We start from the raw sequence: 24,364 nt of genomic DNA on the forward strand, positions 1-24,364 counted from the left end.
GATTGTCTGCAAAGTTAGCTATAAATTCATGGTTCTGATTCATGTGAAAAATGAAAATAATTGCTAAGGCCAAGTTTGAAACATGTAGGTAGTTCACATTCATGGCTAAGATCAAGGCCTTTGAGGGCGATGGGGGACTGTTTTGGTAGGGTATGGAAGCTGTATAAATGCTAAGCAAAGAATTATGGTGATGGCAATTTTAAAATAAAAATTTTAAAATAGTCGTCAAGGAAAATTCTTATCTATTTAAAAAAACACTCCCCAGTCTTTCCTCTTTAATTAATATCCTTCCTCACACCTAAATGCGCTGGGGAAAAGGAATCTGGAAAAGAATTTGGATTTTTTTTTTATAAATTACAAAAATTGCCACTCAATCTCCATGTTCCAGGCAGAGAATACATTTCAAGAATACATGTCATTCCTACTGTGTTCTCACTATATTAACTCTGCCCAGCAAGGGTGGAGTTCAGTTCTTGTATTCACCATGCAGCTTTTTCTTCCCCTGAGGAATATGACCCAGGGAAAAAGGTGACTTGATATTTAACCGGTCCCTTTCTGCCTCCTCTTCCTCATCGTATCGATCCTCCTCATCTTCATCTTCCACATCACTGCTTTGAGGACTGGAGACCTGAGATCCTGATGGAGAAGGAGGAACTGAGGAAGGTCTGGGGTATTTAAACCCTTCTGTCTGCCAAGACAAAAATGAAACAAACAGTGTAAACAATGCCTTGATTTTCAGTGGTAAACACTGGGAGGGCATACAATAAACAATAGCTGTTAGCTTGGATTCATTTTGATTCTGGTTTCACCAAGCTCAAGAAATATTCATTGTATAAATAACTTTATTAAGCACTAATGTCTAATGCTATATGATGTCTAATGCTATATGATGCTAATATGAAATGTATTCCTTTTATTTAATCTTTGTAACAACACTGATAACTTCGTTCTTCCCACTTTACAGAAGAAATTGAGAATCAGAGAGGCTATATGACTTGCCCAAGGTCACGCAGCATGTAAGTGGAAGCAACATTATTATAAAGTATAATAGTCTGTATCCTTAGTTATCCCAATTAAAACAATACCAATTAAAAGGTATTGTTTGAACTTACCATAAAGAACTAGCTTTCAAAACAAATAAGCAATATATAATATATTTACCGTTGGTGGTGATATGGGTTCCATATGGAATTTGTCTGGAAAAGCTCTGCTTAATGTCAGGTGCCTGGCATGCTGGTGATACTAGGATAGAAAACCAATTTGTGGGTCAAAAAAAAGTTCTATATCTCAATAATTAAGTTATAAACTCTTGTTCTCCTAGTTATGAAATATTTTTTTTAAGTGGCAAATTTATTTATCCTACAATTGAGTATCAGAAAAAAATGATAGAGTTCAATTATTTTTTAAGTGAATGGGTAAAGAAAGGCTACAGAAACTTGGAGGAAAAAGCCACACTGATGAATTCTAAGTGGCACTGGGCACTAATTCAGTGGCACTAAGGCCACTGAAATCACTGATCTCATTCTCCAGAAAAGCTGCTGTGGCCTGGAGAAAAGATGGGGCCTAAGCAATCAGGTGAACTGAATTTAAATCCTGCTTTGGACCTCAAGTAAGACACACTTGCAAAGGCCTTAAAATTCTAATTGTATTGTCAAAACAAGACAGGGAAATGAATCACCCAGGGTTGCAATGAGCACTGGCATTGGGGTGTGTAGAAGCTCAGCAAATGGTACCATCTAGCATGTGTTTGGGGACACATGACAGTATTAAGCAGACACATTGTGTGAAAGCAAAGTCCGCTTAACCATTTAATTGATCTCACCTGCTACTACTGAGACCTGCTGCTACTGGGCTGTTAATGTATTTTTCTATTAAATCATCAATACTAGGAATAAAAACATCTGCGTGATTATAAAGCTATGTTCTGACTGAAGAGACTTTTCTGTTCTTGTCATTTTCAAAAACAATATAACCTTCAACCCCCACTGTAGTGGAGGAATAGGGTTGCTGATGTTTTCCTTGCCTTCATAAAACATTTCTACCTGCCTGTAACATCGATTTAAGCGTGGACACAGAATAACTAGTAAGATTCATATGTGTGAATGTAAAATGTTGACTTTAGGATTTTGAAAACTCATGCAGTTTAAAATTATGTGAAAACATCACTGAAATTTCAACAATGATGATCCTGAACTGACTTCTCAGGTGGCTAACAGAATCAATACTTTGAGAGTCCAGTGGAGTTTTTTAAGTGCTCCTCATGTTGGTCACAAACTTGCTCACTCTGCCTAAGTATCTCCAGTCCAGAAGATCTGAGAGCCTCTCAGTTCGATTCCTCTGGATAATTCTTTGGCGGCGTGACTGTTTGCAAAATCCATAGAGAAACTGAGTCAGCTGATTGCAAGAATCGTCTGGAGAGCGAAACCGCCTGTCAACAATGTAAATACCTGAAAGGCACAAAAACCAAGAAAGGTGTGAAAGCTGCTCCCCTTCCTCAGCTTCTGTATAGACTCTATGCATGAGCCACTGGCTGACTCCCCTACACACCCTGCTTCAACTTTTCCTTCTAAGGCTGTTTTTCTTCTCTGATCTCTTAAGTACTTACAGGTCACCAATGCACTGCCAACAAAATGAGTCCTGATTAAAAAATAATAATAATCTGGCGGTATAGGAATACCCGGATCAGTGATTCCCCCTGGGATTGCTCACTAACCAGGAATTCCCATTGGGACCTGGTGTCCATGCTTTCTAGGTTTGTTCCCCAGGCTTCCACCCTGATGAGGCCAGGGCTCAGAAACAGCAATAGCAAAAAGCAGGGGACTGGTCATGTCTGGGCAGAGAATCCACCAGACTCTTGCTGCTAGGCAGCCTAGACATGCAGATGATGATAAGCACATTCTCCTGCCATCTTCAGCAACTTAAGTGAATTTCACTAAGTGGGCATGGACTTTCAATAATGCTGCTGATCAGTGTATGTACTCTGAGACTGTGGCTATTATAATATTACTTCTGGGGAGCAGAGGGTCAAACCAGTTCAGAAAATAAAAAGATAACCGGGCAAGATTAGTCAAAGTTTAGCCTACTTTTACAGTTTGTCTTTTGGGTAACTATTTCATATTAATAGTATTTAAAAAAATTGTATTATTTTTATTGAGGTCACATTGCTTCCCACTCTATGATTTAGGGGGGTACAGGTTCACACCTCTTCATACCACACCCACCACCAAAACATCCATAGTCCTCCACCACAGCCCACTGTGCCCCCTCCGCCGTTTGCTCTCCACTTCCACCTTCCTGTTCTGGGAGCCTCACTTTTGCCGTCAGATTTCTAGGCTTTGTTTTTGGTTTAGCTCTGTCTATTCTTTTGCTTTGTTTTTTTATATTCCACATAATGAGTGACATTATCTTCTGACTTATTTCACTTGGTATCACCCCCTCCAGCTCCATCCATTGTATCACGAATACTGAGATTTCTTCCTTTTTTAGAGCTGAGTAGTATGCCATATGTATATACACCACACCTTTATTTACTCCTCTGTCCTTGGCCACTTAGGTTGTTTCAATATGTTGGCTAATATAAATGGTGATAATAGCAGTTTTCTCTTTTCTAAGGACCACATACTATCACCTACTTTTACTGAAACAAGATGTATAAATAGGTGTTATATAAACAGGTGTTAATCATCAGGGTAGCTTTAGCGTTCGGCTCTCTAAAGACCCCATGTCTTGTTAGAGGCCAGTTAATGATGCAAACCTTACCGTATGCAGTGGGATCAGCCACGTGTTCCTGTACAAAACAGCCAAAGCCAGACAGGTTGGTTGTCACACTGGGGATGCCCATCACAGTACATTCAGCTGCAGGGGAAGACAATGGTTTGGCTGCTGACCAGTGCCTGTATAGGCCTTTGCCCGCAGAGGGGAAAACGACCTGAGTTCACATGGTAACAGCCATATTGGTGCGGTGCCAGGCAGAACACTAGGCTCTCCATATGTATGAACTCATTTAATCGTTTCAACAACAAGTGAAGGAGGCTATCACTAGCTCCATGTTGCAGATGAAACTGAACCATAGAGAGGTTACGTATCTCACCCAAACTTTACGAAGCCAGGGGCCCTGGTGGAATTGAATTCTGACACAGGTGCCATCTCCAGAGCTCTTGCTAAGTTCCACTCACATATCTATTGCCTGTCTCATTCCAGCTGGTTCTGTTTAGCTCCATTCTAAGGCTATGCCTTTAGGTGTCTGGCAAGATCTCAATGGGATAGAACCATAGGCTGTGGGCCTAACCCAACATAAATCTGTCTTGACCCAAATCCTTTTTCTCCTTTCTCATGTGGCTCAGTGGGCCTGCGGTGTCCACCAGTCCTCTCTCAACTTCTAGTCAAAGCCTGCTTTTCAGAAAATATTGGCTAGGTCCTAAGCAACATATTCTCAAGGATATCTGCATTTTTGACAAAAAATTTACATTTGATCATGGAATCACTTTTGGTTGGCTAGCAGGGTTGGGTGGGAATGAAAGAGACTTGCCCATTCCCCATGAAGAAGCACAAGTTAGCAGACTTGCTCCTACTCTGTAAATATTTCCACTGGGTTTGGAGCTAGAGAGCACTGATTTCCTAATTTAGTGGGAGGTAGAGGGGGTGGCAGAAAGTAGGTGGGGCAGGAGATGTTGACCTACCTGATAGTCTGGTGGAGACTGGAGCTCCTCCTCAAAAAACTTTTCATCTATGTATACAAATCCCAGGTACCCATGTAAACTGAGTAGGTGTTCATTGAATGAAATAAGTACTTGCATTCATTAGATTTTCTCAACACACAAAATGGGCTTTAAGGAATACTTTCTGGAATAAGTTATACATAGTACCACATAAAAAATCATTCTAAAAAATTTGGTTATGTAGTATGCTAATACCCAAAGTATACCACCAGAGGTCTCCATTATTTCTGTAATTACAGGTGAGATAAGGAGGGGGCAGGTGCCTTGTTTAATTCAAAACACAGTGACTCACTATGTGGTTTTTTCCATATTCCCTTTTCTGTCTATTTTTTTATAACACCTCTCCTGGCCTCTATTTTAAAACACTAGCTATACTACCTTTAGTATTTCACCAAAACTAACATTGTGGTGAGACATCTGCAGTAAGTTATAGAACATTGTCTTCCCCCAATATAAATAACTTCCCTCATTCTCATGCATTTGCTTTGTGCTTCTCTTATCTTTGAAACGTTATTGATAATTAATTTTTACTTACTAGAAATGATAGGACAAGAGTTGATAACAGATTGCTAAATTCATCAGTGTTTTATATATCTCAAAAAATAGTCTATTGTAAGCAATTTAAGATAATTATTGGAACAATTCATCAAGAAGAAAGCAACACTTTACACAATTGGAACTGATGCCAATAACAATTTTTAGAATTATAAGATGGATAGCGGGAGACTCGGATCACTAACTTCTCTACGTCATGTTTCAAGAATTATCCTTTGTTTACCCCTAAATGTGGTAATATTTTTATAGTTGCTGACAAATTATTTTTGGTAGAACCTAGAGCAATAGAATATGATCTATAAAAAATGCAGAGCCTTCATGTCATTTCAACTGTAACATTTACAGGATTTGTTAAATATTAAATTCTATATTTAAACAAGGATCAGAAGAGTTAAACTGGCAGCAGCAATCAAGGTGAGGGAGCTCATAGACTGAATTATGAAGATGAAACATTTTGTGATCTGGAGGCGATCTGGATATGATCCCTTTCCTGTACCTCCCAGGCAGCCTGGGGAAAGTGGCTGGCTCTGGGTTTGATGGAGAGAAGACAAACACTATACTCCTCCTTCTGCTCCTCCTCATCATCAAAGAAGTAGAAGCCAGGAAAGAAACATGGTGGATCTGAAAATCCACCATCTGTTTAAAAAAAAAAAGAGGTGTGGCTGGACCTATGTCATAAAACCTACCACCAAGTTGACATTTTATCTTAAAAATACATCTTTTCATGGGGGACAGGGTGTGAAGACTTTTCACTTATACCTCTTTATACTGTTTGTTTCTTTAATCCTGTGACTATGACAGCTACTACAATTTCAATATGTCCATTGTATTTTTAAAAGTATTCTTCTGGGGCCTCCCTGGTGGCTCAAGGGGTTAAGTCTCAGCACTATGAAGCTATCCACAGCCACTGCAGCATGAGTTTGATACCCAATTAGGAGCTACACACATGGCACAGCAGACCTCTCCTGTCTTGCCTGCTGCTCCCCTCAGCAGTGTATTTCAGTGGATCCACCTGTTCTGCTCCCCACTCTATCTTTGGTGAATCCTCTCACCCCCTGCACCTCTGGCCTACATCGCAGCTCTTGTATGCATAAATAAATAAAATGAATCTTTTTTAAAAAAGTATTCTTCTGAAATACATTTCAGAGGACCATTTTTCTGAACCATTGTTCTCATCACAAGTACCTGCAGTCAATTTCCCCTTCACATTAATGGATGGGATGGGTGGCGATAGCTAAATAATACAAAATCTTTATAAAATATTCTTTCTCTTTTGAATGCAATGAGACAATAACTTAGAGTCCATTAAAATATGCCCCCATACGCTAGTACCTTTACATAAACTTTATTCTTAAGATGTACAAAGCATAAGGTTGACCCCTGACCTAGAGCCAACCAAAATCACTTTTAAAACCATCTTCAAAACCAACCCCTATGTAGAAATGACATATCAGCTCTGTATATTTTATATATATATATATTATATATATATTAGAATATTATGTGCCTGTATATATATATATATATATACATATATACAGGCACATAATATTCTAATTCAAAAATGTCTTCCTCTACACATGTCTCTTACCTGGAGTGTAACCCCAGGGTTCATAGTACGATGGGAAGACACCAAGATGACAACCTCGAACAAACTCTTCATAATCCATGGGTAATAATGGGCTGGTGGAGGAGAGAAACTCTGGGTGCAAAATCACCTAAACAAGGAAAAGATCTAATGAGAAAAAGAAAAAGATATGGAAGCAAAAGTATCTCCTACAGCCTGATTACTTCAATGCTATAGATTCCTTGTGTTCTGGAGTTAGGGCAGGGGGAAAGAGATAATAAAAAAGAAAAAGGAAAAAGTCTGGGCTCTGCTCCTCTCCACTCCATGTAAACATTGACTCTTCAGTCTAACTTTGCCTCAAATCCTGAGGCCCAGATGGTAGAATGGGTTCCACCCATGGTTTTTGTTCTCATGCTAGAGCTCATCTTCCAAGTCAGCCTTTATGGATTTTGTAACATCTGACTCCTATCTTCTTTCTCATTATTGCATTCCTAATATAAGTAGGAAAATGGGGAACAAGTTCATGGACTGCCCTCATGTGCCCAAGCAGCAGTTAGCCTGGTGACATGGAGCCAGGGGAAGCCCCTCACCAGAATGGGCCAGGCTGGTAATCTTAGACTTCAAAGCCTCCAGAGTTGTGAGGAAAAAAAGTATTGATCATAAGACACCCTGTCTGTGCTATTTAGGGGCCCAGCAATCCAAAGAGACTAAGACTGTCCCCTCTACTTCAGGAGTCTCTCTCCACTACCACTCCCTGACAAGCACAGAGGCCTTGCTCCATCTGGTTCCAACACACTGCCAGGGTTTGTTCCAAGGTATAGACCATCCTCCCCCTGTCTAGGATCTGACCCTGTGTCTGGGGACCACAATCCCCCTACCAGTGTGGACACCTAGCTCATGTTGCCTGCCAGGGCTGTAGACCTGGATTGCTAGAAAGGAAAGGGAAAAGAAAGAAGAGGGGGGAAAAAACTTAAAAACAAGCTCAGGGGTTTCCCTGGTGGTGCAAGGGGTTAAGACGCAGCACTATGAAGCTATCACCAGCCACTGCAGCATGAGTTCGATCCCTGGCCAGGGAGCTACCCACATGGCACAGCAGACCTCTTGTCTTGCTCACTGCTCCCCTCAGCAGTGTATTTCAGTAGATCTGCCTGTTCTGTTCCCCACTCTGCCTCTGGTGAATCCTTTCACCCCCTGCACCCCTAGCCTGTACCCCAGTTCTTAAATGCATAAATAAATCTTTAAAAATAAATAAAAACAAGTTCACTACACCTTTTGAATTTTAGTCATGGAATAAATATATATCCTTCCAAATGGTAACAAGTTGTGTGGTACATATTCTGACTAATTTTCACATCTGTTACCTCATTGAATCTTAGTAACATTGAGAGAGGAGCAGAATCCACATTCTCATTGTCTGGCTTTAGAAACAAGGAATCCAAGACTTTACAGATACTAGCTTAATTTCAATACATTCCTACATAGGAGATGTGTTAAACTTAAGAAGAAATGAAATTATAAAATGCCCAAAACCAGGACCTAAAATGATAGTTTATTCAATCTCAAGAATCACACACTGGCAAAATAAAATGGGTAAAATATTTTTCTCCTCAAAACATGATTTCAGTTCTTATTACATGCGAAGTGCTTTATTAGGAAAAAACAGACTCAAGGACGACCTCTGGGCAACCTCTGGGCAACAGAAAATCAGTATGTCTCTTGGCAGATTTCAGGAAAGCCAGCAACAGAGCAATTCTGAGCTTGGGAAAATGTGCACTCTCCAAAGCCCTTTTCAGAACACGAATATAGCAGGGCTCATTTGTTTTGTTTCCAGACAGACAGAATGACAGCGCAGCTAAAATAAGAAAGCAGCTGCTCTGGGCCCTAAAACAGCCAAAGGCAGAAGCCCAGAGAGCTGGAAAGGATACCAGAAGTCAGCCCAAGGTCAGAGAGAGGATTAAATGAGAGCCAATGGGCAGCCCCCCACCCCCACGTTCCTCCATCCCCTCCCCCAGGACCCCGGGCACTGGCTCACCGCAGGCCCTGTATCAGTAGGGAAAAAATAAAGAAATAAAAGCTTGTCTGACTATATTTATCCTAGGAGTGAAACAGGGGCCTAGGAAGTTAACTTAGTATCACAGAGTAGCCTGAAATCTACAGGCCAGATATCTTCTCTCACTGTAACACTGCAGAAGCCCAATAGAAGAGCAACTCATTTTCAACAACATGGATGGAACTGGAGGGGATGATGCTAAGAGAAATAAGTCAGGAGAAATCAAATACAAGATGGTTTCATTCCTATGTGCAATATAAAGAAAAGAGCAAAGGAACAGAGAAAACTAAACCAAAACAAACCCTAGAAATCTGACTATAGAGTTGAGGCTACTAGAGGGGGCAGGTGTGGGGAGGGAGTAAGGGGAGGCGTGGGTCCAGTGGTCTATGATAGGGAACCTAAGTCATATACACCGCTGTAAAACAATGTTAACGCAATAAAAAAATGATGTATATAAAAATGAAGATAAATTCAAATCCAAAATAATCTGCAATGTTTTCTGAATCAGATGGTCACAAGATAAATGTTGACTTAGGGCCTCCCTGGTGGTGCAAGGGGTTTGGTCTCAGCACTATGAAGCAATCCACAGCCACTGCAGCAGGAGTTCGATCTCCAATCAGGGAGCTACCCACATGGTGCAGCAGACCTCGCATATATGTGTGTATGAATATATGTATGTATGTAAGTGTGTGTATATATACACATATCCATCCAAAAGGGCAGGTTTATTATAGAAGGCAAAGAAGAGTAAAGAATGCTTGCATGGGGCCTCCCTCGTGGTGCAGTGGGTTGAGTGCAGCACTGTGAAGCTGTCTGCAGCCTCTGCAGTGCTGGTTAGATCCCCAGCCAGCCAGGGAAATGCCCACATGGCGCAGCAGACCTCTCCTGTCTCGCCCACTGCTCCCCTCAGCAGTGTATTTCGGTCCTTCTGCCTGTTCTGCTCCCTACTCTATCTCTGGTGAATCCTCCCACCCTCCCGCGCCTCTGGAATGTACCTCAGTGCTTGTATAAATAATAAATAAATCTTAAAAAAAAAAAAAAAGAATGGGCCCCCCCTGATGGCGCAGGGGTTGAGCGCTGGGCTGCGAAGCTGCCCGCAGCCTCTGCAGCACCGGTTCGATTCCCAGCAGCCGGCGAGAGTCCCACATGGCGCACAGACCTCTCCAGCTGCGCCCGCTGCTCCCCTCAGCAGTGTATTTTGTCAGTCTGCCTGTTCTGTTCCCCGCTCTGGCTCTGATGAATTCTCTCACCCTCCTGCACTTCTGACTGTACCCAGTGCTTGTGTAAATAAATAAATAAATCTTTTAAAAAATTATTAAAAAAAATAATGCTTGCACAGGCACAAGCGGGCAGAAAGTGCTATTAAAGAGGGAAAGGTTTGTTTAAAGGGAGGCCTCCATTGGCACAGGTGGGCAGAAGGGCTGCTGCCGCTTGTCTGGTTTTAGTGGGGAGAAATTGAAGGGATAGTCATAGCACAGGAAGGATTTGGCCAACCAACAATATAAGAGAGGATAAACAGAGAGGGCAAATGTCCTACAATGTGGGAGGGACTGGGTCCCAGAACATCCCGTAGAACCTGAAGAAAATGAAATAAGAATAGGTCAAAATCTGCATTTGAGGCTAGCCTGGAGGGTCACTGAAGCAATTGGTAACTCATTGGATTCTCAGTTAGGTTTTCTGCCAAAGCAGAAGGAAACAAAAGAAAGTGGAACCTTTGAAAAGAGTGGTAAAAGCTTGTGACAATTTGATCTTGAAGACTGGAGAATGGAAACTTAGTGAGGATAAGCAAGCTCTGTCTATATGTTCCTTGTCCCCTAGTGCAGTGCCTGGATGCAAGACTAACACAGCATTTACCTATGCAATAAGCCGCTCAACTGAGAAACAATTTTTTCTCTATTGTGACTCAAAAGTCCATGCTTTTTGAAAACATGAGGGATTTTTGGCTGTCAGTATCATTACAATATATACTTTTTCAATTTGATGTGCTATTTCTGAAAAAATATTTTAAGTGGATACCACTTTGTAAACACCATAGAAATGAAGGTCCACAGTGACAGAAACCAGGTCTTATTCTTGCCCCTGTGACTAAGCCAAATCACCATAAAAACTCAAGAGTTATGAAAATAGATTTGACTGAGTTAAATGACACAAAACCATCATTAATCACATTTTCTGAAGCTGCAGACTTCTCAGTGTCTCCTATGCTGAGCTTTTTCGAGAAGAAACCAGGACGATTCATGTTAATCTAAGAGATTCATTAATTAAAGTAATATTTATATCCTTAGGTCTTTATGCTTTCTGACCTTAGGGCACAAGGAAAATAAATGCTAGAATAATGACTCAAACTCACAAACTCCTATGAGAAGGATACTAAAACAGTCATGCTATGACAGAGAGGGGCGGAGCAACATGGCGGCGAGGAGACGCTGCGAGTAAGATCTCCCATTAAAAAAAGTGAATAGGGAGGAAAAGCGGCAGGTCCCAGTGAGAACTGGGACACGGAAGATAAACGGGTGACTCCAGCAAACTGCCCAAAGAAGAAAGTTGCCATAAAAGAGGACCAGAAGGGAGGGAAGCGCAGAACCCTGCTCCCCTCCCCCGCCCACAGAGGCGGCACTCTCCGACCGGCAGAGAGGAGGAAACAACAAACCAAAACGGCCAACAAGAAAAACGGACGCAGTAAGCGGGACTGTGAGTGGAAAGGAACTATTGCAGCCACCACACCCCGTGAACGGGAGCTGTGGAGAACCCTGCAGGATCCGCCGCGGCGGTGAGCGAACGGCTCCGGGCGCCATTAGAGAAGAACAAAGACCCCGGGAGACGCGCACACAGCCCGGGCTGCCGGTAAGCTGGCGCAGAAACGCGGCGCTCGGCGCGCTTGAAAAGCAAGTGCAGACCTGGATCTCGGCTGCCCAGGTCCCCGCGCCTGCGACCTAGGCTTGGGAGACGACCTAGGCTTGCGGGGAGGCGCAGAGGTCCTCACTGAGGTGAAGGTCCCTCCCTGAGTGAGCAGGAACCAGGCGCCCAGGCAGGGGAGCGGTGCAAAAGGCGCCCTTCCCGCGCCACTGAACTGGGCTACAGCCCGCGTCCTGGAACTGAGGGCTTTGAACTGAGACCCGGGGCACGAAGTTAGGGGCGTGGGTTCCCCACGACGGTGGGGCACAAGGCAGACACAGCACCCCAAAGCCTTTGAGGTGTACCCTACCATCCCCGCTCTGCTCCCTGTCCCACGGCGTGGAAAATCAGCTCCCCAAGGGCTCTAGGAGAGATCTCTGGCACCACCTAGCGACTTGTAGACAGCACAGGCTCCTGAAGGAGCTAGTGGCCAGCTGGGGAGTTAGCCCACACCCGGCCCCTTCCGAACAAGTAGTCTGAGCCCACAGGGAGAGCGAGCACCCACAGCCAGGGCAGACCAGGCACGCAGAAGAGTGTGCCTGACACCGGACGCGCAGGGAGTGTGTCCCACATCACCATTTTAGAACAGGGACATTTCTTCAGTAAAGACTACCTGCAGAAGGCTTCCTCAGGAGCCAGAGGTGAGCGGGGGAAATTCGCCCACGCCAGACCCCCTCTGGCCTGCAGTCCAAGCCCAGAGGGGGAGCAGGAACCCACCGCCGGGGCAGACCAGGCGCACAGGGGAGTGTGTCCCCACATCAACATTTTAGGACAGGGACCTTTCTCCAATAAAGACTGCTTGAAACTGACAGATGACTCCAGGAGGAACCAGAGGGGAGAAGAGAAGCCCACCCAAGATGCCGGCCAGTCCCAACAACACAGTGTCCCAACGCATACGGCAAATTAGAAAACAGACAGTAGGGAGGAGAAGAACCACACGCAACCTAGCAACTCTCCAGAGAAAAAGCACACCACAAAAAGAAAACCAGCCCCCAGATGGCAACGACAGTAACTTGGAAGAACTTCTGAGCCTTCCAGAAAGAGAATTTAAAATTGCCGTGATTAAAAAACTGACAGAAGTCATAAAGGAAACAATGATAAGGGAAAAATAATCAACGATCAGAAGAATGAAATTGAGTCCCTAAAGAGGGAAGTAAAAGAAATGCAGGAGATCAAAGAATTAGTGGAAGAACTAAAGAATTCTGGGAAAAGCAATGAAAGCAGAATTGATGAAATGGAAGAACGAATAAGTGCTCTTGAAGACACAGAAATAAAAAGAACCAAAACAGAAAAGGAAAGAGAAGTATGAAGGAAAAAGAATGAAGAAAGACTTCGGGAACTATCTGACTCCATGAGGAAAGGAAATATAAGAGTTATAGGAATACCAGAAGGAGAGGAGAGAGAAGTAGGAACAGAGAAAATATTCAAAGAGATAATTGAAGAGAACTTCCCAAATGTGAAGAAGGAGCTGAAAATTGATATACAAGAAGCAAGAAGAACACCAAACTTCCACGACGAAAGAAAAAATACAGCAAGACACATAATAGTAAAGCTCCCAAGAATCCAGGACAAGGAAAAAATAATGAAGCTGGCAAGAGGGAAGAAACAGATAACATTCAAAGGAAAACCAATCAGGCTGACATCAGACTTCTCCGAAGAAACACTACGGGCAAGGAGAGAGTGGAGGGACATAGTCAACAGACTCCAAGAAAACAGATGCCAACCAAGAATACTCTATCCCGCAAAGCTCTCCTTCCTCTTTGAAGAAAGAATATGGACCTTCCCAGACAAACAGAAACTCCGGAATTTCATTGCAACTAAACCCCCACTCCAAAAAATACTACAAGGAGTCCTAAAGCCAGAACCTCAGAGGGACGAATAACAATGAAAGAAGGCCAAAAAAAAAAAAAGTTATTAAAAGAATAAATAAATAAAATCAAAGGAAAGACAAACACAATGGCAAATACAGATGTTAACATATCAATATTAACTCTAAATGTAAATGGACTAAACTCTTCAATAAAAAGACACAGAGTTGCAGCCTGGATTAAGAAACAAAACCCAACCTTTTGCTGTCTCCAGGAAACACATTTAGCTACAAAAGATAAAAATAGGCTCAAAGTCAAAGGATGGAAAACAATCCTACAAGCAAATGGGCCAAAAAAGAAAGCAGGAACAGCTATACTTATATCAGATAAAACAGATTTCAAACTCAAAAAGATAAAAAGAGACCCCAATGGTCACTACATTATGATCAAGGGACAATACTTCAAGAAGAAATAACACTCATTAACATATACTCACCAAACGAAGGAGCACCAAAATATATCAGACAACTGTTGTCTTCTCTGAAAACAGACATCAGAGAAAACACATACGTAGTGGGAGACTTCAACACACCACTATCAACAATGGATAGATCAACAAGACAAAAAATAAGTAAAGAAACCAAAGCTCTAAATAAGGACCTAGAGCAATTGGGCTTAACAGACATCTATAGAACACTAAACCCCAGAAAAACGGAGTACACATTTTTCTCAAGCGCACACGGATCATTCTCCAGGATCGATCACATACTGGGGCACAAGACAAACATCAACAGATACACCAAGATTGAAATCATACCAACCATCTTTTCTGACCATGAAGGCATCAAACTAGAACTAAACCATAAAAAGAAGGCAAGGAACTTTCCTACCTCATGGAGATTAAAAACCACACTACTGGAAGACCACTGGACTAATGAGGAGATCAAAGAAGAAATTAAAAAATTTTTTGAATTGAACGACAAGGAGGACACCAATATCCTAAATGTATGGGATGCAGCAAAAGCAGTAATAAGAGGAAAATATATAGCAATAGAAGCTCACATCAAGAAACAAGAAAGAACTCAAAGAAACAACCTAATCTCGAAGCTCAAAGATCTAGAAAAAGAACAACAAAAAAACCCCAAAACCAGTAGAAGAAAAGAAATAATAAAAACCAAAGCAGAAATAAATGAAATTGAAACTAAAAAAACAATCCAAAAGATCAATGAAACCAAGAGCTGGTTCTTTGAAAAAATAATAAAATAGACAAACCCCTAGCCAGGCTCACAAAGGAAAAAAGGGAGAAAGCACAAATAAACAGGATCATCAATGAAAGAGGAGAAATCACAACGGACACAGCAGAAATCAAAAGAATAATCAGTAACTACTATGAACAGTTATATGGAAATAAGTTTAATAATCTAGAGGAGATGGACAAATTCCTACAACTCTACAATCACCCAAAGCTAGATAAAGAAGAAATAGAACACCTAAGACCAACCAATTACAATTAGCGAAATTGAAATGGTAATCAAAAACCTCCCCAAAAACAAAAGCCCAGGACCTGATGGATTTACAAATGAATTCTACCAAACATTCAGAGACGAATTAGTGCCTATCCTTCACAAACTCTTCCAAAAAATTGAGAAGGAAGGGACAATACCAAACACGTTCTATGAAGCCAACATTACACTAATACCAAAACCGAACAAGGACAACACTAAAAAGGAAAACTACAGGCCAATCTCCCTAATGAACACTGATGCAAAAATCCTCAATAAAATTTTAGCCATCAGAATCCAACAATGTATCCATAAGATAATTCACCACGACCAAGTAGGATTCATTCCAGGGGCACAAGGATGGTTTAACATCCGAAAATCAATCAACGTTATTCAACACATCAACAAAAAGAAATATAAAAACCATATGATAATATCAATAGATGCTGAGAAAGCTTTCGACAAAGTGCAACACCCATTCATGATAAAATCCCTTGAAATTCTTGGGATACAAGGAACATACCTCAACATCATAAAGGCCATCTATGACAAGCCAACAGCCAGCATCATTCTCAATGGTGAAAAGCTGAAAGCAATTCCACTAAGATCTGGAACAAGACAAGGATGTCCACTCTCACCACTGCTTTTCAATATAATACTGGAAGTCCTAGCCAGGGCAATAAGACAAGAGAAAGACATCCAAGGAATCCAAATAGGAAAAGAAGAAGTCAAACTATCACTATTTGCAGACGATATGATATTATACATAGAGAACCCCAAAAACTCCACAGAAAAGCTAATTCAACTCATCAATCAGTTCAGTAAAGTGGCAGGATACAAAATCAACACGCAAAAGTCAGTAGCCTTCCTATACACAAACAATAAATCTGAAGAAGAAGAAATCAAAAAAACCATCCCTTTTGTTATTGAAACAAAAAAAATCAAATATTTGGGAATAAATCTAACAAAAGAGATAAAGGACCTATACAAAGAAAACTATAAAACACTGTTAAAAGAAATAGAAGAAGACACAAAGAAATGGAGAGACATCCCCTGCTCGTGGATTGGAAGAATAAACATTATTAAAATGGCCATTCTTCCAAAAGCAATATACAGATTCAATGCTATTCCAATCAAAATTTCAATGTCATTCTTCAAAGAAATAGAACAATTATTGATGAAATTCATATGGAATCACAAAAAACCCCGAATAGCCAAAGCTCTCCTGAAAAAAAAGAAGGGAATGGAGGCATTACACTCCCAGACTTCAAGCTATACTACAAAGCCATAATCATCAAAACTGCATGGTATTGGAACAAGAACAGACATACAGACCAATGGAATAGAATAGAAAATCCAGAAATAAATCCACAGATTTATGGTCAACTAATCTTTGACAAAGGAGCAAAGACTATGCATTGGAGCAAAGAAAGTTTGTTCAATAAATGGTGCTGGGAAAACTGGGTCGCTACATGCAAAAGAATGAAGCTTGACCACTACCTCACACCATACACAAAAATCAACTCAAAATGGATTAAAGAACTAGACATAAGACCTGAAACCATAAAATATATAGAAGGAAATATAGGCGAAACACTACGTGATCTGCACATCAAAGACATCTTTACAGACACATCACCCAAAGCAGTGATAGTGAAGGCAAAGATAAACAGCTGGGACTACATCAAATTAAAGAGCTTCTGCACAGCAAAAGAGACAATAACAAAAACAAAGAGAAACCCCACCAACTGGGAGAACATTTTTGCACCCAACACTAATGATAAAGGACTGATCACAAAAATCTGCAAAGAGCTGATGAGACTCAGCAACAACAAAGAAAATAATCCAGTCAAAAAATGGGCAGAAGAGCTAAAAAGAAACTTCTCTGAAGAGGAAATGCAAATGGCCAACAGGCATATGAAAAAATGTTCAACATCACTTGCCATCAGGGAAATGCAAATCAAAACTACCATGAGATACCATCTTACACCAGTGAGAATGGCACATATTAAAAAAACTAGCAACAACAAATGCTGGCGAGGGTGTGGAGAAAAAGGAACTCTTCTGCACTGTTGGTGGGAGTGCAAACTGGTCCAACCACTGTGGAGAGCTGTGTGGAGATTTCTGGACCTACTAAACATAGAGCTTCCATATGATCCAGCAATTCCACTCCTAGGTATTTACCCAAAGGACACAGAAACATCAATTCCAAAGAACACCTGCACCCCTATGTTTATAGCAGCACTGTTTACAATAGCTAAGCTTTGGAAACAACCCAAATGCCCAAAAATAGATGACTGGATCAAGAAGATGTGGTACATATATACCATGGAATATTACTCAGCATTCAAAAAAGATAAACACATGCAATTTGCAGCAACATGGATGGCGCTGGAAGGGATCATGCTCAGCGAAATAAGCCAAAAAGAAAAAGAAAAATACCGGATGGTCTCACTCATAGCAGGAATCTAGAAAACTTAAATAAGGGACCAGGAAAATGAATAACTATAAGAAAGTGAAAATCAAAATCAACAAAAAACTATGAACCAGAGACACTTTTAGGGGGGCGGGGGCGGGAGGGAGGGATTGGGGTCAGAATGGGGGGGCTGCAATTGTATGGGGAATATAACAATAAAATTATTAAAAAAAAAAAAAAAAAAAAAACAGTCATGCTATCAAAACAGGCAACACAATTCATGCTGTTTAGAAAGATATTCTAAGATATTTTTGAGAGATGTGACAACAAATAAGGGAGGCTTCTAAGAGATTTTCAGTAGATTCTCTGTCTATAAAACATCAGTAAGTGGATTCTCTGTCCACAGGCAGAGATCTACCTTGACTCTGTCTGTGCGACTGTTGAAAAGTCCGATGCGTCTGATGGTGCTGAGGATGGGGTCACTGGAGTCATCGATCATGTTGTGTGTGGTCACTGGAGGCAAAGACTGTCGCTGCAAAGCAGGGGACGGAAAATGTCAATTATGGAGGGAGCTGGCGTGTGACTAATTGCTGCCATAGGTCAGCAGCAACTTGTCATCCAAGCTTTCTGCCTGGTCTTCTAACACTAACGATGACACTAGAATGATGACTAGATTCTTCGTGGGTTTCAGAAGAGGATAATGGGTTGAAGAACTTGGAATGTTGTGAACACCTGATGCTTTTGCTTTTTACCTGCAGCTGTGAAGAGTTTCCTGACAGCTTCTGGGCCTGAATGGGAGAAGGATGCCCTGAAATCTGAACTCAAGGTGGCCCCCCCTCCGGGTTCCATCTAGCAGGCTCACCTCTGGAGCCTGGATGCAAGACAGACACAGCATTCCCCTATGTGATAAACCGCTCAACTGAGAAACATTTTTTTCTCTATTGTGACTCAAAAATCCATGCTTTTTGACAACATGAGGGATTTTTGGCTGTCATTATCATTACAATATATACTTTTTCAATTAGATATGCTATTTCTGAATAAATAGTTTAAGTGGATACCAAAAAAGCCCCATGAGATTTTTTTTTTTTTTAAGATTTATTTTATTTTATTTATTTATTTATACAAGCACTGGGTAGAGTCAGAAGCGCGGGAGGGTGAGAGAATTCGAGAATTCGCCAGAGCCAAAGCTGGGAGCAGAGCAGGCAGAAGGACGGAAGTACACTGCTGAAGGGAGCAGCGGGCGGCAGGAGAGGTCTGAGCGCCATGTGGGACCCTCCTGTGGTGGCTGGGGAGCAGCCGGGGATCGAGCCGGCGCCTCAGAGGCTGCGGGCAGCTTCGCAACCCAGCGCTCAACAGCTGCGCCACCGGGGAGGCCCCCCATGAGATTTTTTTTTTAAGGCATTCCTAAAGCCACTCCTAAAAGAGAACTCACAGAGTTGTCACTATGGTAAACACCCAAGAATGACTTTCCTAGGCCTCCCTGGTGGCACAAGAGGTTAAGCACTGCACTATGAAGCAATCCACAGCCTCTGCAGCACAAGTTCGATCCCCGGCCGGCCAGGGAGCCACTCACATGGCGCGGGAGACCTCTCCTGTCTCGCCTGCTGCTCACCTCAGCGGTGTATTTCAGTCATTCTGCCTGTTCTGTTCCCCACTCTGTCTCTGGTGAATCTTCTCACCCCCCGCATCTCTACCCTGTACCCCAGGTTTTGTATGCATAAATAAAAATAAATCTTTAAAAACAAAAAAAGAATGACTTTCCTAGCTCTGGGGTTTAAAAATTCCTCAAATTAACTCATCCCAATAAATTAAAATCATGACTGAAATGGATTTTAATCATCTAAGAAGTGGTGGGCAATTTTGCCTTTATTACCTGAGTCGAAAAGATGGCTCTTTTCATTATTGTTAGATCATCTCGATCCAAAATGCTGTTCATGTCAGGAACTTCTCCTCTGTGGGGAAAACAATGTTCATCATAAAGATAAAAACAACTGGCAGTAATTGAGGTCTTTCTGTGTCACACACTGTTCTGAGCACTTTAATAATAAATGGACAGTAAAAAAAGAGTTTCCTGATGAACCTCACAGATACATTCCTACAGTGTGAGGAAGTTTGATGAAAGAACACATTTTATAACATAAAAAAAATCAGAAAGTTGGTCCTCAAAACACTAAAGATGGATCTACCATATGATCCAGTGATTCCAATCCTAGGAATCTACCCAAAGAACACAAAAACTCTTACCCGAAAGGAAACCTGCACTCCTACATTTGTTGCAGCACTATTTACAATAGCTAAGATATGGAAAAAACCTAAATGCCCCAAAACAGATGAATAGATCAAAAAGTTGTGGCATATATCCACAATGGAATACTACTCAGCAATCAAAAGAGAGAAACTCATGCCTTTTGCAGCAACATAGATGCAGCAGGAAGAAATTATGCTAAGTATAATAAGTCAGAAAGAAAAAAATACCAGATGGTTTCATTTATATGTGGTAATAGAGAAACTGAAGAAAAGGTTAAAAAAAGACAAAATTTGTAAGTTGATCATACATCAGAGGCATACATCTGGGAGGAGGTGGGAGAGGTGTCAAAACAAGAGAGGGAAGACTATGGTGATGGATCATGGATCGTGTGGTAGTGGGAGAACAAAGAGACTGCAGCTGAGGGGAAAAAGCAATTATTGTACAAAAATGAATGACAATGAAGAAAAATAGTGGAAATTCATTTGAAAGTATTAAGGTTGACCATCCAGAAGCCTCTTCCTGAGTACTAGGGTCTAAAGTGACTATAACTCATCCCTCTGCAGGTTGATGTTGATGGACACCTGCCACAGGGGTCGGCAGACAATGTAACCCTCTTGGAATCATATCCATAGCCACATATTAGGAGTATACTATCTCATGATACATTTAAATTTGATTTTCTTCTTCTGAGTCACTCTATATATACATTTAGGTATTCTCTTCATTTTATTACTTATTTTTTTTAAGATTTATTTATTTATTTATACAAGCACTGGGTACAGTCAGAAGTGCGGGAGGGTGAGAGAATTCACCAGAGCCAGAGCGGGGAACAGAACAGGCAGACTGACAAAATACACTGCTGAAGGGAGCAGCGGGCAGCTGGAGAGGTCTGTGCATCATGTGTGACCCTCACCTGTGGCCGGGGATCGAACCAGTGCTGCAGAGGCTGTGGGCAGCTTCGCAGCCCAGCGCTCAACTGCTGTGCCACCAGGGGAGGCCCTTATTACTTATTTTAATAAATAATGTCTGCTCTTTATGGAGTAAATATGCTTATTAAAATTAATCAGTGGGTTAGTTAATATGGGTTAATTTTATATATAATTAAATATATTAATAAATCATTTTTTTAACTTAAAATCTCAGGAAATATCCTCTCTGAGATGTTAATCCTGAACAAGATTCCCAGGGAATTAGAAGCTACCTGTATATGCAACTATGTCCTCATTTATATGACCTGTTTGCAAGTATTTGTCAGATGCAGAATAAAAAAATCACATGATGTAATACCTCTTCAAAGGCTATTACTTCCTCAGTATTTTGAATGAAATAAATGTATCCCAGTGTCTATATTATCAAGCATTCCCTATTCACTTTGAATAGTGAAGCCCTAAATGTTTGAAGGATTAATTATTTCCAGCACCTACCTTAACAATGCATCGTAGAGTTTCTTTCCAAATTTTTCCTTCAGGGTATGTGCCGTGTCCCTGTGTGAACAGAAAGATTTCTCATTGAAATATCATCATTTTGAATCCTTATTTTCCATGCCAATGTATTATTTTGTCAGCCATTCTGGGAAAGTCTATCTTTTTGAATTATTTTCCTACTTGTCCATTTAGCCTGAGTTAGTACTTCAGAACAAAAGCAGAGGAGAGCAGTCTGACCACCCCCAAAATACCTCATTTTATTTATTTATTAAAAAGATTTATTTATTTATTTATGCATACAAGAACAGATGTGGGGGATGAGAGGATTCACCAGAGACAGAGTGGGGAGCAGAACAGGTGGATCCACTGAAATACACTGCTGAGGGGAGCAGCAGGCGAGACAGGAGAGGTCTGCTGCGCCATGTGGGTTAGTTCCCTGGCTGGGGATCAAACTCATGCTACAGCGTCTAGTGATAGCTTGATAGCTCTGTCTTTAACCCTTGCACCATCAGGGAGGCCCCATTTTGTTTATTCTCCTTGATAATTATCAGGGAAGGCAAAAGGCAGGCAGAGGGAGAGAAGGGAGATGTAGAGATAACAAGACTGGGCATTCATTGATAATTTTGCCTCTGGGCTGTCAGCATGGAGGGGTCATTATACTATTCTTTTTACTTTGACCTATCTTTTAAAATGTCCACAGTATGGGGCCTCCCCTGGTGGCACAGCGGTTGAGCGCTGGGCTGCGAGGCCCGCAGCCTCTGCAGCGCAGCTTTGTTCCCCGGCCTCTGGCGAGGGCCCCACAAAAAAAAAAAAAAAAGTCCACAGTATGATTTAAAAAGATTTTCATCTTTAAAGATGTCTACATAGACTTTCAATTTCTCTGGCAACTCATTCCAAAGGTCCATAGTAACACAGCTTTGCAGGCTATTAAATCTAGCACAATGAGAAGAGATCTCTGGAGTATTTGTGCCATCCCAAACTTAAGGAAAAAATAATTCAAGGAGATATATTGTTGGGGGAACAGTATGTCCTGAATGAAATCCATCCACTGTTGTTTTACAGACTCTACCCCTACCTGCATGCTAAAGAGATCCCAGGCCCCCAAGGATTACATCTCCCATCATGCCATGGATCTGCATGACTCTCTACTTCTTAAAGGAGGGATTATTGGGAACTAAGGGTGGAGTTAAACAGACATGCTGGTATAAAACCAAAGATATGTGGGCCTGGAGGGGGCTTGGTTTTGACTGCCTACAGCATGCACTTGGGGTCCCAGCTCAGACAGCATCACTGGTAGGACATATTACCTATTAATCTCTCCTTCTCTTCTCATATTCCTTGGAAATAAACCTTTTATTAACCTTTCCCTGGGTGCCTGCCCTGGAGTTTTATTGAGTTGTTAAGCAAGAGGGTGAAGATTCACATTCAGGTGCTTTGGGGTATCCCTTTTGGGTAGCCCTGTAACAATATCAGAAATCATTCACTTAAAAACAAAACAAAACAAAACACCCTGGGCCTCGCTGTTGGCCTAGGGGTTAAGTCTCAGCACTATCACTACCACAGCCTGAGTTTGATACCTGAAGGGGGCTAACCCATATATGGTACAACAGACCTCTCCTGTCTTAACTGCTGCTCCCCTCAGCATTTTGTATTTCAGTCGATGACTGTTCTGCTCCCCACGCTGTCTCTAGTGAATCTTCGCACCCCTCCACCTCTGGCCTACACTCCTGTTCTTGTCTGTAAATAAATAAATGAACATATTTTTAAAAAGACACCCTTTACTCTTGTGGCTTGAGGAAGTTTACAGGAAGTGAGGTTACCACAGCTGTTTCCGTACTGCTTGGCCTTTCAGGGTTTCCACGTTGAAATTATTGGTCTTGGCAGGCATGATGAAAAATACCACCACCGTGACATCACTTCTGTGCATCTGAGGAGGGAGTGAGACACAAGAGTCACCTATCAAAGACAGATGAAATGGATGTGTGACGGGTGGGCCTTAAGTTGTAGGAAACTGGTTTTAAATATCTTTTGAGAAAAAGATGACTAATGTCTGATTCACAAAGAAATGATGCCCAGTGTCCCGAGGCTTTTTCAGAAAATTTAATTTCAATTTGATTTTCGATCGAGATCTGTCAATTAGAAAATTCAGACAAAATATTTTCAAGGCCTCACCCATCTAAAATATCTAACAAGTGGTAAATTTAATGTTGTATAGACACTTGGTAGATTCTCAATGGTGTACCCCTGACATGTACATTATGTTATACTGCAGAGTTACTTTAATTTAAAAAAGAAAAACTAATGATTGCTATTGATACCACTGTGATTTTCTGTGGTTAACAAAAGGAACATAAGGTATGTGCTAACATTATAAGGCCAAAATGAGTTCTTTAGGGTCTCCCCGGTGGCGCAGCGGTTGAGTGCTGGGTTGTGAAGCTGCCCGCAGCCTCTGCAGCGCTGGTTTGATCCCTGGCCACAGGTGAGGGTCCCACAGGGCACGACAGACCTCTCCTGCCACGCCTGCTGCTCCCCTCAGCAGTGTACTTTGACCGTCTGCCTGTTCTGCTCCCTGCTCTGGCTCTGGTGAATTCTCTCACCCTCCCGCGCTTCTGACTGTACCCAGTGCTTGTATAAATAAATAAACAAATCTTAAAAAAACAACAACAAAATGAGTTCTTTAAAGTTTTAGATGGAAGTTAATGAGGATTTTGTTTGGTTCACTCTAACTTTGTTTCTTGCTTTTCCACAGTGGTTTGTAGACTGCATTTTTCATTTAAATGTCTTAATTCTCAGGATGCTGCATTTTGGTGTTTTCTCCCTAACATAAAGGAACAGGAAGATGTTGAACATTTCTCTTGTGGCAGGCACTGAGCAAGGTCCTTTAAAGACCTATTAACCCAATCCTTCTAATAACAAAGCACAGTAGATGACACTGTTCTTCTTTGACTGATGGCAAAAGACAGACACTAGAGACTCAATATTGTTAGACATTTAGGGCAAGGAGGGAAATGCCTAATGAAAATCAATATCAGGACCCAGGAAACACTTTCCAGAGCTAATAAAGCCTGCAGGTAGAAAGAACGCCCCCCACCAATGCCCCAATCTACAGGAAGGTTGATAAAACCCAAGGAGCACAAGACACACCCAGAAAAGGGGACTTCCCCAAACCAGCAGCTGG

At 41.6% G+C, this 24,364-nt stretch overlaps 1 protein-coding gene across 1 annotated transcript in view; it reads right to left on the reverse strand.

Annotated features, from left to right (window-relative positions):
* Window positions 1-330: 330 nt before the first annotated feature.
* The window catches only part of GYS2 (glycogen synthase 2), a 42,422-nt gene continuing 18,388 nt past the window's right edge, over window positions 331-24,364 (reverse strand). The window contains exons 8-16 of the mRNA XM_037515271.2: window positions 23,007-23,113; window positions 21,187-21,246; window positions 19,388-19,466; window positions 17,930-18,043; window positions 6,865-6,991; window positions 3,760-3,855; window positions 2,284-2,447; window positions 1,162-1,242; window positions 331-688 (exon numbers count right to left, since the gene is read on the reverse strand). Coding sequence (XP_037371168.1) covers window positions 467-688; window positions 1,162-1,242; window positions 2,284-2,447; window positions 3,760-3,855; window positions 6,865-6,991; window positions 17,930-18,043; window positions 19,388-19,466; window positions 21,187-21,246; window positions 23,007-23,113 — 1,050 coding nt within the window. The 3' untranslated portion in view covers window positions 331-466. The remainder of the gene's footprint in view (window positions 689-1,161; window positions 1,243-2,283; window positions 2,448-3,759; window positions 3,856-6,864; window positions 6,992-17,929; window positions 18,044-19,387; window positions 19,467-21,186; window positions 21,247-23,006; window positions 23,114-24,364) is intronic.

This window comes from Talpa occidentalis, unplaced genomic scaffold, assembly GCF_014898055.3.
Source record: "Talpa occidentalis isolate TD23 unplaced genomic scaffold, MPIMG_talOcc4v2.1 talOcc4.16, whole genome shotgun sequence".
NCBI lineage: Eukaryota > Metazoa > Chordata > Mammalia > Eulipotyphla > Talpidae > Talpa > Talpa occidentalis.